The sequence below is a fragment of the Apium graveolens genome, chromosome 4, assembly GCF_009905375.1.
Source record: "Apium graveolens cultivar Ventura chromosome 4, ASM990537v1, whole genome shotgun sequence".
Classification (NCBI taxonomy): domain Eukaryota; kingdom Viridiplantae; phylum Streptophyta; class Magnoliopsida; order Apiales; family Apiaceae; genus Apium; species Apium graveolens.
This window is the reverse complement of record NC_133650.1, coordinates 308,882,017-308,897,719: the sequence shown is the minus strand read 5'-3', so window position 1 is coordinate 308,897,719 and position 15,703 is coordinate 308,882,017. Positions and strand designations below refer to the sequence as shown.

Here is a 15,703-nt window from a genome sequence, read left to right as displayed (position 1 = left end):
TGCAAAAGACGTATCTGCACCGCCCCTTGCAACTTAACCCTAAAGAAAACAAGTTGTGGTTTGGTATAAATGAAGAAACATCAGTACTCTTCAGCTCTTGTTTGTTTGTCCAGCACCTTTGTCTTTCCACGTTGCATACAGTCAGCTTTTAAGTGGCTGTACAAATTGTTGGCGTAAACGTAGGCGGATCCGAGATTTTGGAGTACCTAGTCGAAATCAGTCTAAAAGACTTGTATTTGACTACGTTTATATTTTTAAGCACATGGAATTTAAAATTTTTGGGACCATGTTGGAAGCCCCAAGGCGACGTAAACATGGGCGGGTCTCAGATTTTTGAGTACCTAGTCGAAATCAGTGTAAAAGACTCGTATATATTGACTACATTTATACTTTTAAGCACGTGGAATTTAAAAATTTTGGGATCATGTTGGAAGCCCCGAGGCGACGTAAACATGAGCGAGTTTTAGATTTTGGAGTACCTAGTCGAAATAAGTCTAAAAGACTTGTGTATATTGACTATACTTTTAAGCACATGGAATTTTAAAATTTTGGGATCATGTTGGAAGCCCCAAGGAGAAGTAAACATGGGCGGGTCTGAGATTTTGGAATACCTAGTCGAAATAAGTCTAAAAGACTTACATTTATAGTTTTAAGCACATGAAATTTAAAAATTTTGGATTCGTGTTGGAAGCCCCAAGGCAACGTAAACATGGGCGGGTCTGAGATTTTGTAGTACCTATAGTCGAAATCAATCTAAAACACTAGTATATATTTACTACATTTATACTATTAATCACATGGAATTTAAAAAATTTGGGAGCCCAAGGCGAGCAAGACTACTTAGCTTAATTATATATAATCATGATACCTAATCGAATTCAATCTACAAGACTCTATTGTACATATTGACTACATTTATACTTTTACGCACATGAAATTTAAAATTTTTAGGACCACATTGGAAGTCCAAGGCGCGCAAGATTTCTTCGTCTTTTTATATAATCATGGTCATTATTCATGTCGTAAACTCCCTCTCCAACTCCGGCTGACCTTTCAAAGTTGTATATTTTTTTTCCCCGAATGCTCGTGTGTGAGATATTTAAAAGAGTAAAAAGTTTCTTCAAATCCTTATGAGAAAAATTTACTTTCATTTTTTTAATTATTTTTGCATCACATACTAAAAAAATGAAAAAACTGTGTCATTGCTTAGAAAAAACAGATGAGTTCATCAGACACACGTATTCAAAATGAGCCAACCCTCGTGTACAACTTATTTGCATATTATATACATATACATATTACATGCATAATGCATTGCATGTCACTGGAGTCAAAGTTGTTGACGCTGGCTAAATTAAAGCTGTGTTATGATTTTATTAATACTGATGTTGAGTGTAGAATGTCAAAAAAGGAATTAGGGTTAGGCGCCTCATTGTAAAGGATCTTGTTCTTAGAATATGAATCTTTGACATTATTGATTAGGGTTTGAAAAACTGGTTACATAATTGATAAGAAACATAGACGCGTTTTCTAGCAGTAGTTCAGCCTGAGTATTCATTTCTTTCTTTTTTGAGTTAATTGCATTTTGCAACCCCTACCTTTCATTGAATAACAAAACTATATACTTACTTTTAATTTTCAAAAATACAGTTTGCAACCCCTAACTTTAGACATCAAATACAATATGCATCCCTTTAACCATTTGTTAAAAATATTTATATTGTGGAGGGTAAAATTGAAATTCAGCATAATATTTAAATAATAATTTTAAATTTTTTTAAATTAAACTAAAATTTAGAATTTCAAATTATAAAAATAATTTTAATTTCAATTATTTTATTACTCAGTATAATTTTTAAAATTTTAAAATATAGATATATTTAGAAACTTTATGATTATATATATAAAGATATATTTTGCTTAATAAATATATTTTAAGTATTTAGCATTATGATTAATTTAGAGTATTACTAATAGAAAATAGCTATAATTTTTTTCATGTAAAAAATGCATTAAAATAAATATTTTAATTAATTTGAAATTTTAGTTATTAATATTAACAACTCAATTTCAATTTTATAACAGCAAGGGATGCATGTTGTAGTTGATATTGAAAGTTAAGGGTGGCAAACTGTATTTTGCAAAATAGGTATACTGTTTTGATTTTAAATGAAAGATGGGGATTGCAAAGTGCAATTAACTCTTCTTTTTTTCGATAACTTCCTTCGGGTCCGCTTGCACAAATGAATTAAAAAGGATTAACACAACATCCCACACGCATGACTCCCTACTTAAATATTACTTAGATCTGTGCGTTCGTCTGAAATAATCTAACCTAGAACCTTGACGGTAAATGATAATTCCTAGAATTTCGAATTTAACAAGTTGAGTTACCCAAAAAAGGGCTGGCTCAGTTAATCAAAGAATGGATAATTATAGGGTTGTAAACGAACCGAATCGAGTCGAGTTTTTCTTAACGAGTCGAGTTCGAAAAGTTTAACGATCAGATTTTCATGTTCGAACTCGAGTTCGTTAACAACCGAGCCGAGTTCGAGTTGTTCACGAACTTTTCGAGTCGAGTTCGAGTTGATCATTAATTTTTTTTAATTTTTTTGGTCTTTTTTCACAATTAGAGTCCAAACAAGACGCAACCCAAATAAAATAAAATTTAAGTGCAGTTCAATTAGGAATACGCGAGTAGAGAATAGAGCATACACATGTTATATTTAGATTTTTTTTATGCATATTGCTTATCGAGTCGAGTTCAAGTCGAGTTTAACGAGTCGAGTCGATCTCGAGTCGAGTTCAAGTCGACCACTTGTAAAACTTGGATCGACTCGATAAGCTAAACGAACATATTTTCTTGTTCGAACTCGAGCTCGATTACTTAACGAGTCAAGTCGAGTCGAGTTAAACGAGTCGAGCCAAGTCGAGCCTAACGATTAGCTCAGATCGTTTACGGCCCTAGATAATTATCCTCTTGGTCACAGTTTCGAATCTCACGGAATGAAAATTTATGATTACGCCTCAACATGTCGTTTAAGTGCGGTTTATCTTTGTTTACGTGACGGCGAGAAAATAAAAATCATTCATTAGTTTAAATACTAGTTTAAATACGTGACGTAAATAATAAGAATAAGAGAACAATTTTTGCACCCCTAATTAAAAATTGAAGTTACATAATCAAAATTTATCTGTTTTCTATCTTACATACAACTAGTTGAAAATCAAAACAAATAAGTGACATAACAATGATTTCATAAATAGCAACTGAAGTAGTAACTGTCAAGTAACTAATGGTCTCCAACAGAATCATGGGCCTAAAATGTTTGAAGATGGAGAAAAAAGAAGACGTTTGTGGGCCCATGTTGAGCAACACAAAACAACATTGTTGGGCTGGCCATGATTCATTAGGGCCCACTAACGACAGTGCTCTTCCCACTTACTTTCCCCCACCATCTTTCTCCCCCACCCCCCTCTTGTCCCATTATGTTATAGGGAATTTATAAGAAAATGCTCATATTTTTTTAACTTGTTTATAAAAATAAGATCAATGTTACATATGAGGGTGCAGAGGATATTACTATAAATTATATACAAGATTACAAATGTTACAGAGGAGATTACTCGAAATTGTATAAGAGGTTGAAATGTTGCAAATCCAAAACGTATTTTTGAAAATATTTCTGCAACATGGGTATTTTTATAAAAAAAACCTAATTTATATTTATTTTTTTTATAAAATCACTTTTTTAGATCAAAAATTGCTCTTAAACAATTATTTATTATTCAGCTAATTTTATCAAATTTTATAATTTTTTCAATTCTTTCCAAATATTCAACATTTATGATATATTGATATTATTTATTCATTTTGTTTTACATATACTTGCACAAAATAGTAATATAGGGTCCCGCAAGGGTTGGCTCAGCTGGTTGGTTAAAGAGAGGAAAACTATCCTCTTGGTCACAGGTTCGAATCCCACGGGAGGAGAATTTATGATTATGCCTCCTGAGTCAGAGCATGTCACTTAAATGTGGTTTACCTTGGTTCAGTGCGCACCCGAATGGTAGCGGCTGCGGGTTACCTACGATAGAAAAAAAAAATAAAAAAAAATAGTAATATAGGGCACTCTCTCAGTCTCTCTAATATTTGTAAAGTGTATGTTGAACATGAGAAAAGAGAAGCACTAGAAGTGGCATAGACCCACGAATTGTGTCTATTCATTATACATGTTATTTTCCAATAATTTTTATGACCTTTTTCTAATTTTGGGAAAATGACAATAAACAGTTGGGTATCATTACTTTTGTTCTCTTTTTGCTCATTTCTTCATCATTCAATTATTTTTTTTCTAACATATTATTTTAATTAGTTTCCATTAGATTCTTGTTGGGAAAATGATAATTGAAAAGAGTAAATTCAAGATCATATCTTCACTTGGAAGTCCAATGTCAAATTTAGAGGTGTAATTGAGTTGACTTGAGTTAATAGTTCGGGCTCGAATTTGAACTTCGTCAAAGTGTATATAATTTTTGGGCCTTTCTCCGACATATTGGGATTTTAAATCGACTATTTACTTAACATGGTATTGAAACTCGGTTTAAGCAGAAACTCGGGTTCAGGTGCTCTCACCCCGTTTATTTAATTTAAATATTTGTTATTGATATATATATATATATTGGCATTGATTATATTTGTTGAACGATTGAAACATATTATACAATTGAGGTGAACTCATGTTCAGACCTTCCACTAACAATTTAAAATTTTAAAACAACTGGTTACTTAACAACTTAGAAGAGGCCATAATTTTTAACTCTAGTTAAAATTAATTTTACCGATTATTGACTAAAACTCCGAATATCCCAACTCCGGCTCGAGTTCGCCTCAATTAAATATATACCATAAATATTGAATTTGTTTCTAAAGAGAGCCCAAACTATCTAAAATCCGGCCTACAAGGTCAGTTACCTTGAAATAAACCAAAAGGTCCGACCCAAACATTCACAAACCTACTAAAGCCCATAGACACACACACATACAAAAGGCCCAATTCTTACATACACCAATCCAAAAGGCCCAATAACAAGAGGTATGATCAAACATAACATCCGAAAGAAAAGCCGACGACGCACTTAATTTTCTCCGGCGACTCTCTCTCGCTCGTTTCTCCCCCAATTCTCCTTGTTTATAAAATTCGATCAATTAAGAATTTAAAATTTTATAATTGGATGCTTTTGAGATCGAATCTGTTTGGTTATAAGTTATTAGTTTGTTAATAATGGATAATTTAGTGAGTAAGCTTCGTAATTTAGATGCGTATCCGAAGGTCAATGAAGATTTCTATAGCCGTACCATTTCTGGTGGTGTAATTACTCTCGTTTCTTCCATTGTCATGATCTTGCTCTTCGTCTCCGAACTCAGTTTGTCCTCTCTCTCTCTCTCTCTCTCTCTCTCTCTCTCTCTCTCTCTCCCTCTCTCTCTCTCCCTCTCTCTCTCTCTCTCTCTCTCTCTCTCTCTCTCTCTCTCTCTCTCTCTCTCCCTCTCTCTCTCTCTCTCTCTTCCCCCCTCTCTCTATCTCTCTCTCTCTCTCTATAAATGTATGTGCTTATGAATTGATGATGTTTTGTTTGTGTTTGTTATGATTACTTGGATCTGTGGTGAAGAAGTTGTGTTATGTGGTAAATTATTTGAATTTAGATGTGAAGTTTTGGTTTTTTATTTTATGTTTTTGTGTTGATGGTGTGTAAAGAAATCAATGAGTCTGTTGGATAGAGAGGAAATGTTTATTATACAGAAAGGAATAGAATTAAAATGAAAATTTCCGTAGTTATAAGACTTGGAGGCTCTAATTAAATCTTTTGGTTATAAGTGAATATGGAAATGAAAGTGAATATATTAGAAATTTTATGTTCAGTAGTCAAAGATCACTCGGTTGTTTCTAGTTATTTAATCCCGATAGGTCCATGCTTCATACATTTGTCTTTATGATTGTCGGAAGTGTAAAAGGACTATTTATATAGAGTGCTTTGTCTTTAAATGTTTTTGTTGTTAATTTCGTTAAACTATTTGCAACATAATAGGATGATCATTGATGGATCACCTGTTTTTAATTTTTAACTATTCGCGGTACAATGGAGATTTATAAAAGTAGTCTCCTTGTTTAGTGTGAAGTAAACTTCAAATTACAGACGGACACATGGTGAAATTTCGGTGTTTGCTAAAAGGTAAAGTTGTTAATTAGATTATTTGGTTTACATTCTATGCGTAGAGGTGTGCTTCACGAGGTAATGTTTCAAATATTGCAAGATAATTTATAATGTATCGCATAATAATCTCTTTTGCATAATATGTAAGGAAAGAAAGTTTGGGGGGTAGGAGGGAGGGAGCCCACCACTCCACTTAAATTGAAAGCTTACATGTTAAGTCACTCATATGTGCAAAGCTTGGGTATAAGTCAGTTTCTATTTAGCTAGTGTAATCATACGATGAAAAGGAGAAAGAGAATAGAAGAAAGAATGAGGTTGTATGAATAATGAATTGAATGGGAGCACATTTTAGAAAATAGAAATTAATGCTAGCTGATCAAGCTATCCTGATATGAAATCAGTTTTACAAATCTTAAAGATGTATAGTGACTATAGTCTGTCTAGCAATGTGAACATTGTTACCTAGATTTAGTTTACTACATTAAACATTAATATCTTGTCATTGCTTTTCTCAAGACAAGTCTAATATTGAGAAAAAAGATGTCAGGTATCATGATATGAAAATCAGTTTTACAAATCTTAAAGATGTATAGTCTGTCTAGCAATGTGAACATTGTTACACCTTTTTTTTTTAGGGCAGTGAACATTGTTACCTAGGTTTCGTTTACTACATTAAACATTAATATCTTGTCATTGTAATTCTGTATCTTACTGCTAAATTTTGGGACTTCTTATATACTCATATATTATATGAGTGGCATACATTCTGATACAAGACATTTTAATGTGAAATTATATGGCTTGCATTTTTTCAGTTTTTTTGTTCTTTTTATTGTTAAAGTCACGCACACGTCAAGAGTCGAACCCTTGACCTCTCTTAGAGAAGCCAAGACCTCGACCACTGCACCAGCCCTTTGTTGGTACATTGTTTCAGTTCGTTGTTTGCTTTATATTATTGTTAATAGAGGTGCTTCTTCTGTTAGCTTGTTAGTAGAGAGAATACCTGATTTGCTTCTAAACACTTGTATGTTTGTATTTTGTTTTTGTCTTGACTTGTATGTTTGTATTCAGTGTCTTAAATATTATTTGCTGTTTTCCAGGATTGTATCTTCATGCTGTAACAGAAACAAGGCTAGTTGTTGACACTTCGAGAGGGGAGACTCTGAAAATTAATGTAACTGTCATATATTTATTTCTACGATTTGTTTATTTATCTCGTTTGCTAGACTGCAGGATGATTAAGATTATCAACCTGTCTCCCTCCCATCCCGTCTTAGCAAAATAAAAGCCCCCAGGATATGGCGGACATAACTTTTATAAGTTTTAGCATACTATGCTTCCCCGCATCAATTTTTTTGTGTAATTAAAGTATGCAAATCACCAACTGTTGGTTAATTAATTACCAATTTTTTCAATTGCAGTTTGATGTGACTTTTCCTGCACTTCGTTGTTCTATGCTCAGTCTCGATGCCATGGATATTAGTGGAGAGCAGCATCTTGACATTGTATGTGTACTAATAGAGGATAATTTTTGCTATTGGATTCCATGTACTCATCGTCTCTCAAATGCATGAGCATGGAAGCGTAGACATATTTTTTGTCATATAATAGTACTCTCTTAGTTCCCTACATTGTTAGTCCGTTGAAGGTGAATGGTCCTTATGTGATTTTCATCTTTTACCCTTTTAACTTTGGTTTAACACCAAAATAGTAGATTAAATATTTTGTTCTTGTTGGTTTTTTAATGGAAAAATTAAAATTAAGGAACAAAGATCTTACTATCTCAATCGTTAAATTCTGAATACTAATCTTGTTTTTTATAGGTTAATACATTGGGATAACTACTTCTAAGAGATAGTCACATCACACATGATAAATTTCAATAGCTATCTCTACTTTTCATCCTAATCTTTGGAACTAAATCTACTTATCCTAATAACCAATAACTTATAATTAAAAAACAATTTAAAAATAAATAAAACAACTTTTAATTATTATTTTAACAGTTCTCTTGAGTTGCAGCTCTTTTTTACATGGCACGGGGACAATTCATTTTCTAAATGCAAATGTATAACGATATAGGTAGCACTTCTCCCAACCTTCAGTTTTTGGGAGAGTTGACCATCCAACATGGTATCACAACATGGTTTTATTTGAGTTCTCATTTCTGGGAAAGTTGGCCACCTAGTTCAATTCATACATATAAGAGTATTTGGTAGGGTATGGCAAACAGGAAACCTGGAAATTGAAATATATACAAATGGTTAAACCCTGTTGGACTGTGTATTCCTAGAGTTTATATGCAATATAGTAATATGCTGCGTGGGTGCCCCCTAAATTTACTTTTTATTTGCAGAGACATCACATCTTCAAGAAAAGGATCGACACCAATGGAAATGTCATAGAATCAAGGGAGGATGGTATTGGTTCTCCTAAGGTTAGTGACAGACATGATGTTATAAACCTTATTCTTATATTACTAATTCGTAGTTTGTACGGTCCCTAATGATAAAAAGAATTTTACTAAAATGATTGGAAGTAATATCACTAATCACCGTTCTTGTATGAGCGAGGTGTCATATGAATGGAAGTAGAGACATATGTTAGGTTTAGAACCTGATGATTTGTGAAAATACATATCTTAAAAAATAATTATATTTGTGAATGATATTTACTATGAATTGATAATTTGATAATACTTATAGTATTATGATTATCTTCACTTTTAGTACTTTCTAGAAACAACTGCAAATATAATTTGTGTTTGATTAATTCTCAAGTTATGAAAAAATAGTAAATGAGATCTGCAACTGATAAAAAATATGAAGTAGAATTTTGAAAACCATATCATACCATTTTAAATTAAAGTGCTGGGAATGTTTACCAACAGAGAATCATTGCTGTACGTTTTGGTAATCAAATCTTAAACCAGTCAACTGCTTTTAAGTTTTAATACTTGGTTTTCATATTTTTGGTTATATGCTGCAAATTTATTCTTAAGTTACCTAACTAATATGTATATTTATCGTTTTGTAGTTACATTTGTGCTTCATACTTATAATCTCCTTTACTGACCACAGATTGAGAAGCCATTACAAAAACACGGTGGTCGGCTGGAACACAATGAAACATATTGCGGTTCATGTTATGGTGCAGAATCAGTATGCTTCTGTTTCGTGTCCCACTGTCTAGTGTATTATCTGTATTTTAAATTTTTTAATGCAAAACTTTATGTTATGTTCATACCCAAAGAGGTTTCATTCTTAATAGACTCTGTGGCTATTAATAATGAATCCTCTTTGTACCAGGTTGTATGTATCCTTAGTTTTGATATTACTCTTCGCATAAAAGTGTACCTGAGAAATGAGAACCCTTGTAATAGAACTCTTACAACTTACTTTAGTACAGCCGTATGTAATTAGATATCCTAATAAGAATCCTATAAGTTAAGGAATTAATGCGATACTTATATTAGTCCAGATCTTTAGATCCGGGCATGGTATAGACATTTAACACTTCATTTAAAGCAAAAAATTAATCAAAATATTAAGATTTACCAAGTCCGACACTTGGACTCATATTTATGTTGATGACTTCCGGTAAAGTCCAGGTAACGCTTGTAATTTTTCAATAGGTTTTGAATACCTTTTAACCAGGTTCCCTTGGACAATTTCATGGGCCATCATGCATCTGATGCTCCGCCATGAAACATTTTAAAATACAAGAAATATGAGTGTGCTTCGTATTAATTATTTTGAAGTTCTATGTATTAAATTTTCTTAATTTTGAAAAAAAAGTTGGTTGGTGGAGTAATAAGTATAAGTACTCCTATTGAATAAGTGTAGTTGAGTGGTACATCCTGGTACAGTTAAATTCTACGTACGGTTAATTATTAGAATGATTTTTTGTTTTAATCCAACTATATATTCAACCGACTTATTTTAGATACAATCTATGATTTACTTTTTAAAAGCAATCTTTTTGCCTCAATTGAATGTAATATCTAATATCCTATTTTTAGAAGTCCAGATTTTTGTTAATTTATTAGGATGAAAGATGAGCCAAAACATATGTTATTATACTATCTGAGATCCTATTATAATTATCGTTATTATATAGCTCAAAGAACCCAATGATCAATATTCTAAATAATTTAACCCATCCCAGAAGATTGACTAATCGACTGATTTCGGTCTTAATAGTTTGTTATAGAAGTATGGATATGTCTGATTATCTTAAACCATAGATGGAAGACTATATCTTCTAATAGCTGATATAGGGCAAGGTTAAAAAGCTTAGAAAACAGGGATAAAACCTGTCTACAAACACAAATAAATTCTCAGATTTGTTTAATAATCGTCAATATATAATACCCAACGTTGATCAATAATGAATATTACAAGAGTTCATTTAAGTATCATATTTCTTGGAACCCAAGTTCCTTATAAAAAGAGAACCATTTCTTATTGATATCTAAATTTACGTTCAAATAATAAAGTAGTACTACAATTAAATAATGTAATAGTGTAAACCAATTTTGTTATGTCTCTCTTACCATAGAAAATATTCCTAAGAATCTACTTACTTAACATAAATAAAACACCTAATTACTTGCAAATTTTAATTATGAATGATGTGTAATTTATACACATCAATTCCTTCGTCTGCAATCAGAATTACATAATATCAATCAAGGAATTGTTAACTCGCCGGAAGTTATGTCAGGGCTTCAACAATTGTATTAGTGTAAAAAGTTAAAAATTAGCTCCTCTCTTTCTCTATATTTCACATTTGTTTGTTTTCTCGTCCATGTAATTTAAGTATATAACTTCATCTGAATACAAGGAATATGTATTATTTGAATTCACTGTTTAGAATTTACTATTTAGTGGCCACTGAAAATGTCTCAATTCTCGTCTTAGAGCAACTCCAGTAGAATTCTAGCACATTTTTAAAAATAATATTAATATAATGAATCCTCGTGATTTAAGACATTCTATTATAGCTCAACTCCAACAATATTCCTTATATTTGCTTCCTAGTATTATTATAGTATTTTTTTCAACTCTAGCTTTCTACTTGAAGTGGAGGAAAGGTGGCCAATGAATATTTTATTAATAAAAATGAGATAAGGAATGGCTTTTGGTTCCTTATAAATAAGGCATAAGAGAGATTTCTAAGTTTTTAAGGAAGCACCAAGACATTGTTGCACTAATTTGTACAAAAATATTTTAACTTGAACCCAAGGACCTCAAATAACTACTCTATTGGAGTTGCTCTAACTAAGTTAATGTTTCCTAATTTTGATTCTAATGATTCTTATAAGTTACCATGAAGTTATTTTTTGCGACAATGTCCTGTTGTGCTACTCTTGGCATCTGTGTTATAATATAGATTTAGAGGTGATTTCTTATAAAGACTATTCATTTATCAACTTAAAATCACTTTGAAGACAAACTTTACTGTGTTGCAGTCGGATGATGATTGTTGCAACACCTGTGAAGATGTCCGTGAAGCATATCGAAAAAAGGGTTGGGCCATCACAAATCCAGATTTGCTTGACCAGGTATGCTGCTGGTTCTCTCTCAAGTATTTGGACATGTTAAACTGTACTTCAATGACTTTGATCGGTACTCTATCTCAACTTAGTTAGCAACTTTATGATTGTAAAGTCCACTATAGAATTTATATACCTATACAATTTTGTTCATGTGAATTGTTATATTTTATATGGGGTGATATTGCTTAATTAGTCTTTGATGGTATGGTTGATATGACATAAATCACATAAATAATTGGGACAGATCGTTGAGTTGATTTTTTGTTATGTAAATATTTTCCAGAACTAGAAGTCTAGAGTTGTGCAATTATGTGCATTAATAAATGTTTGCTTCATCAGTTAACTGTACCAAACTTATATGAGTACTTCGTAGAATTAGACTGAGCAACCAGTGCTTTGATGAATCTGATGGAGGGATATTTTGCTTGTGTGGGAGCCTTGTGTTACGAAGAGATAAGTTGCATCATGAAGCATTAATGACCATTTATTTTCTGTCATTGTTCTGGATGATTACCTTTTAAGCTGACGGCACGCTTCTCTTTCAAACTTCATAATGATCTGGAACTCTTAGCATCCTTTTGTGGAACTTGCTGAATAATTTGCATTGTTGTATACTTGTATCTTTGTACTTGACTATATTTTTAGTTTTCCTGATTTTAAATCTTTTTATCAGTGCAGAAGAGAAGGATTCCTAAAGCAGATCAAGGACGAAGAGGGTGAGGGATGTAATATGTATGGATTTTTGGAAGTTAATAAGGTGGCCGGAAATTTTCATTTTGCACCTGGAAAAAGTTTTCAACAATCAAATGTTCATGTGCATGATTTGCTGGTTTTTCAAATGGATAGTTTCAATGTAAGTCATCTTTAGATGCCTGGTGTTTTAGTTGTGGATACAAAAAATAAATGATGAACTTGCAAATAAATAGGTTGTCCACATTCTTTATCCTTGTACTAGAAGTACGTAAATTGTATAATTTTTCATCATGCAGATAAGTCACAAGATTAATAGATTAGCATTTGGAGACTACTTTCCCGGTGTTTTAAATCCTCTTGATGGGTATTTTTCTTCATATTTCATTTTTTATCTAATACATAATTTTTAATACAAATATTCTTGTGCCAACACCTGCTAGCCAAAATGCTTATTTATATTTGCTAAATTTAATCTTAGCGTGCAATGGATACAAGAACCACCAAGTGGAATGTACCAGTATTTCATCAAGGTTAGTGCCTTAATCAGTGCCTCCGAATTTCAATTTTTTTCTACTATTTATATTATGTCCCTGCTAAGCATTTTTTTTGTGCGAGTGTGGTGGAGAGGAGTGAAACAAAGCAAGGGGAATTCTTCTTTCTCTTTCTTTGGGGATTGGTTTTCATAATTTATGTATATTATCTTGAAATAATTTTGCTAATTATTCTCTAGATTCTGCATACTTCTAATTTAAGATTAAATTACTGATTCCAGCAGTTTATACTTTTGTGTATTATGAAGTAGTAAGTCATGTACAGGCACATTATTCCCATCATCGTTTTCATTATAAAGTTATTTATTGTGCGCACAAGAAACGCTATTAGAAAATACGAATACCTCTTTCCAATTCATTTGAGTTACATGTTGTTGTTGGAATATGAATACGGATTGCTTTCTTGTATATATATGTGTGTGTGTGTGTGTGTCTAAAGTTTTGCAAGCTACTTGAATAAAATTCTCAACCATATGCAAGCATCACCCATGCAATGATTGATCTCCCTATAACTGTCGAATAACTGAATGAAGTGGCGAACAAGATTTTTCCCTTCACATTATTTTGTTCACTTTTAGCTGCAAATAATTATAAAAAATCTAAATCCAAGAGTTTTTATCTATCTACTTCTCGATAATATTAACTAAGATTGGATGATTTACAAGCATATGGTGCGGTCCTTGTTTTATTCATCCGTCAGATGCATTGAATTTTTTTTGACCTATACATTGTGCTAAAAAAATTTAGTTGTACACTTTTAGGCATCTATGGTATGAAATATATTATACTCAGATTGTAGCACATGTTTACAAAGCTTAATCATCTGTTCTGCAGGTGGTACCAACTGTCTACACAGATGCCGGAGGAAATGCCATTCAGTCTAATCAGGTTTGAAAGTTTATGTCAATTACATCTATCATGTTCTGTAATGTTCAAAAAATTCACACAAGGATTGGCCTATCTCTGGTGTAGTTCTCAGTGACAGAGCATTTTAGGACCGCAGATCACGGTCGCCTCCAGTCACTTCCGGGTGTTTTCTTTTTCTACGATCTTTCCCCCATAAAGGTAGGTTTGCTGTTGCATTTCTTTTCTTGTATGCAAGTGTTTATGGTTTGCTGATTTGAAATTGGATTCCCTTTAGTTATATTGTGGTTTGGTTTCAATCATGTGCATGTGGATGGATAAAACTTGTCCAGGCCAATTGTAATGTTTATCTGACCTGCACAAGTGTCATTCATCCAGGTATACTTGATAGAACTAGACTAAAACTAACTAGAGTTGATTTGAGTTCAAACTGACCGCCATTTAACTACTATGACTTTACTTCCACCCCTTCCATGCTAACTTGTAATTTTGATCGGTTCAAAGTGCTACCATCAACTGATGTTCAAAATTTACTTATTATCCAGAAAGTTGTGGGAGTCTTTCTGTTCATAATTACTGTGGTCATAAATCAAGCAAGATTCTGATATCTCTAGTTCTATCTTTTTCTTTCTTTCTTTACCAATATAGTATGCAAACACAACCTAATCATATAGGTAACCCATGTATTTATTAATCTTGGGTGCAGGTGACTTTCTCAGAGGAAAATGTTTCATTTCTGCACTTTCTGACAAATGTTTGTGCTATAGTTGGCGGTAAGCCCTCTCCCTCGCTCTGTCTCTTCCCCTGTCCTAAACAATTTATACTAACAACCTTCTTACCCTTATATATGTGGCACATATGTTTTTTTATCCATTTTCAAATTTTAATACCACTGTCTTTTAAGCATCTGAATTTTGAGCATACAAAGAAGCTCTGGTGTTATTACAATGTGTTCTAACAAAGTTAATTACATTCCCGTTTTGAGCTTCTTAAACAGATCCGAAAAAAGAAAAGTTTTGAGCAGACTCATCCTGATTTCAAGAGAATTTGAAATATATATAGAGATGCGTTTCAGTCATACAATTTTGAACTGTTTAGAACCTTTAAATGCTCAGTGTACACAAAGTTGGCTTCTTCTTTTAGTTTTTAAGTCTTTAATTTAAAGAACACTCAAAGTTGGCTTCTTTTTTAAGTTTTTAAGTCTTTAATTTAAAGAACACTTTGAATTGAGAATAAGTTTAAAATATTTATTACTTCTATGATACTTGAGTGACCATTCTGGTAGAATAGATTTATCATTGGCAAAGTTTTTGCAGGTGTTTTCACTGTATCTGGGATATTAGATTCTTTCATATACCATGGTCAAAAGGCAATCAAGAAAAAGATGGAAATAGGTAAATTCAGTTGATCTTTCCGTGGCATGCTTATATAGTTTTGCCACTTGGGATGATTACGCCGAGAATCCTGGTTTCATGCAAGAGGGATATTGTGGTCGAAGTTTATAGACCATTGAAACATTGATGCAGGACAAGCCAGATTTTGTAAGGAACATTTAATTAGATTAGTTTTAGTTTAGTTCAACAGTTTGTTACTTGTCCTTTTTGGGGTCAATAAGTCCCCTTATAGTTAATATTTGTTTTAAGTTTGTCACCTACCTACAGTAATTGGTAATACATTCATGTACATCAGTGTATTCCTTGTGTCTAATATGGTGTGTGCACATAACCTAACTGTTAAAATTTCAACTTTTCTTATATATAATTTTTAGAGAATAAGTATCATATGAGGTAGACAGGATATTTTACTTGAGAAAAAACATGTA

General features: G+C 32.3%; 1 protein-coding gene across 1 annotated transcript; it reads left to right on the top strand.

Moving 5' to 3' along the window:
* The first annotated feature begins 5,096 nt into the window (after positions 1-5,096).
* LOC141721663 (uncharacterized) lies at positions 5,097-15,574 on the top strand. Its single transcript, XM_074524678.1, has 13 exons — positions 5,097-5,427; positions 7,314-7,387; positions 7,635-7,718; positions 8,570-8,650; positions 9,294-9,374; positions 11,687-11,779; positions 12,447-12,626; positions 12,763-12,830; positions 12,945-12,996; positions 13,852-13,905; positions 13,990-14,082; positions 14,588-14,654; positions 15,198-15,574. Exons 1-13 carry the CDS (start codon positions 5,286-5,288, stop codon positions 15,287-15,289), a joined length of 1,161 nt encoding a protein of 386 aa, XP_074380779.1. The 5' UTR covers positions 5,097-5,285; the 3' UTR covers positions 15,290-15,574.
* The last annotated feature ends 129 nt before the right edge of the window (positions 15,575-15,703 follow it).

Bases quoted from the DNA above. Each gene is read 5' to 3' on its own strand.
- LOC141721663 (XM_074524678.1), top strand. From the start codon at position 5,286: ATGGATAATTTAGTGAGTAAGCTTCGTAATTTAGATGCGTATCCGAAG. The intron at 12,831-12,944 runs GTATTTTTCTTC...ATTTAATCTTAG, and splicing joins GTTTTAAATCCTCTTGATGG to CGTGCAATGGATACAAGAAC. The intron at 13,906-13,989 runs GTTTGAAAGTTT...TCTCTGGTGTAG, and splicing joins ATGCCATTCAGTCTAATCAG to TTCTCAGTGACAGAGCATTT.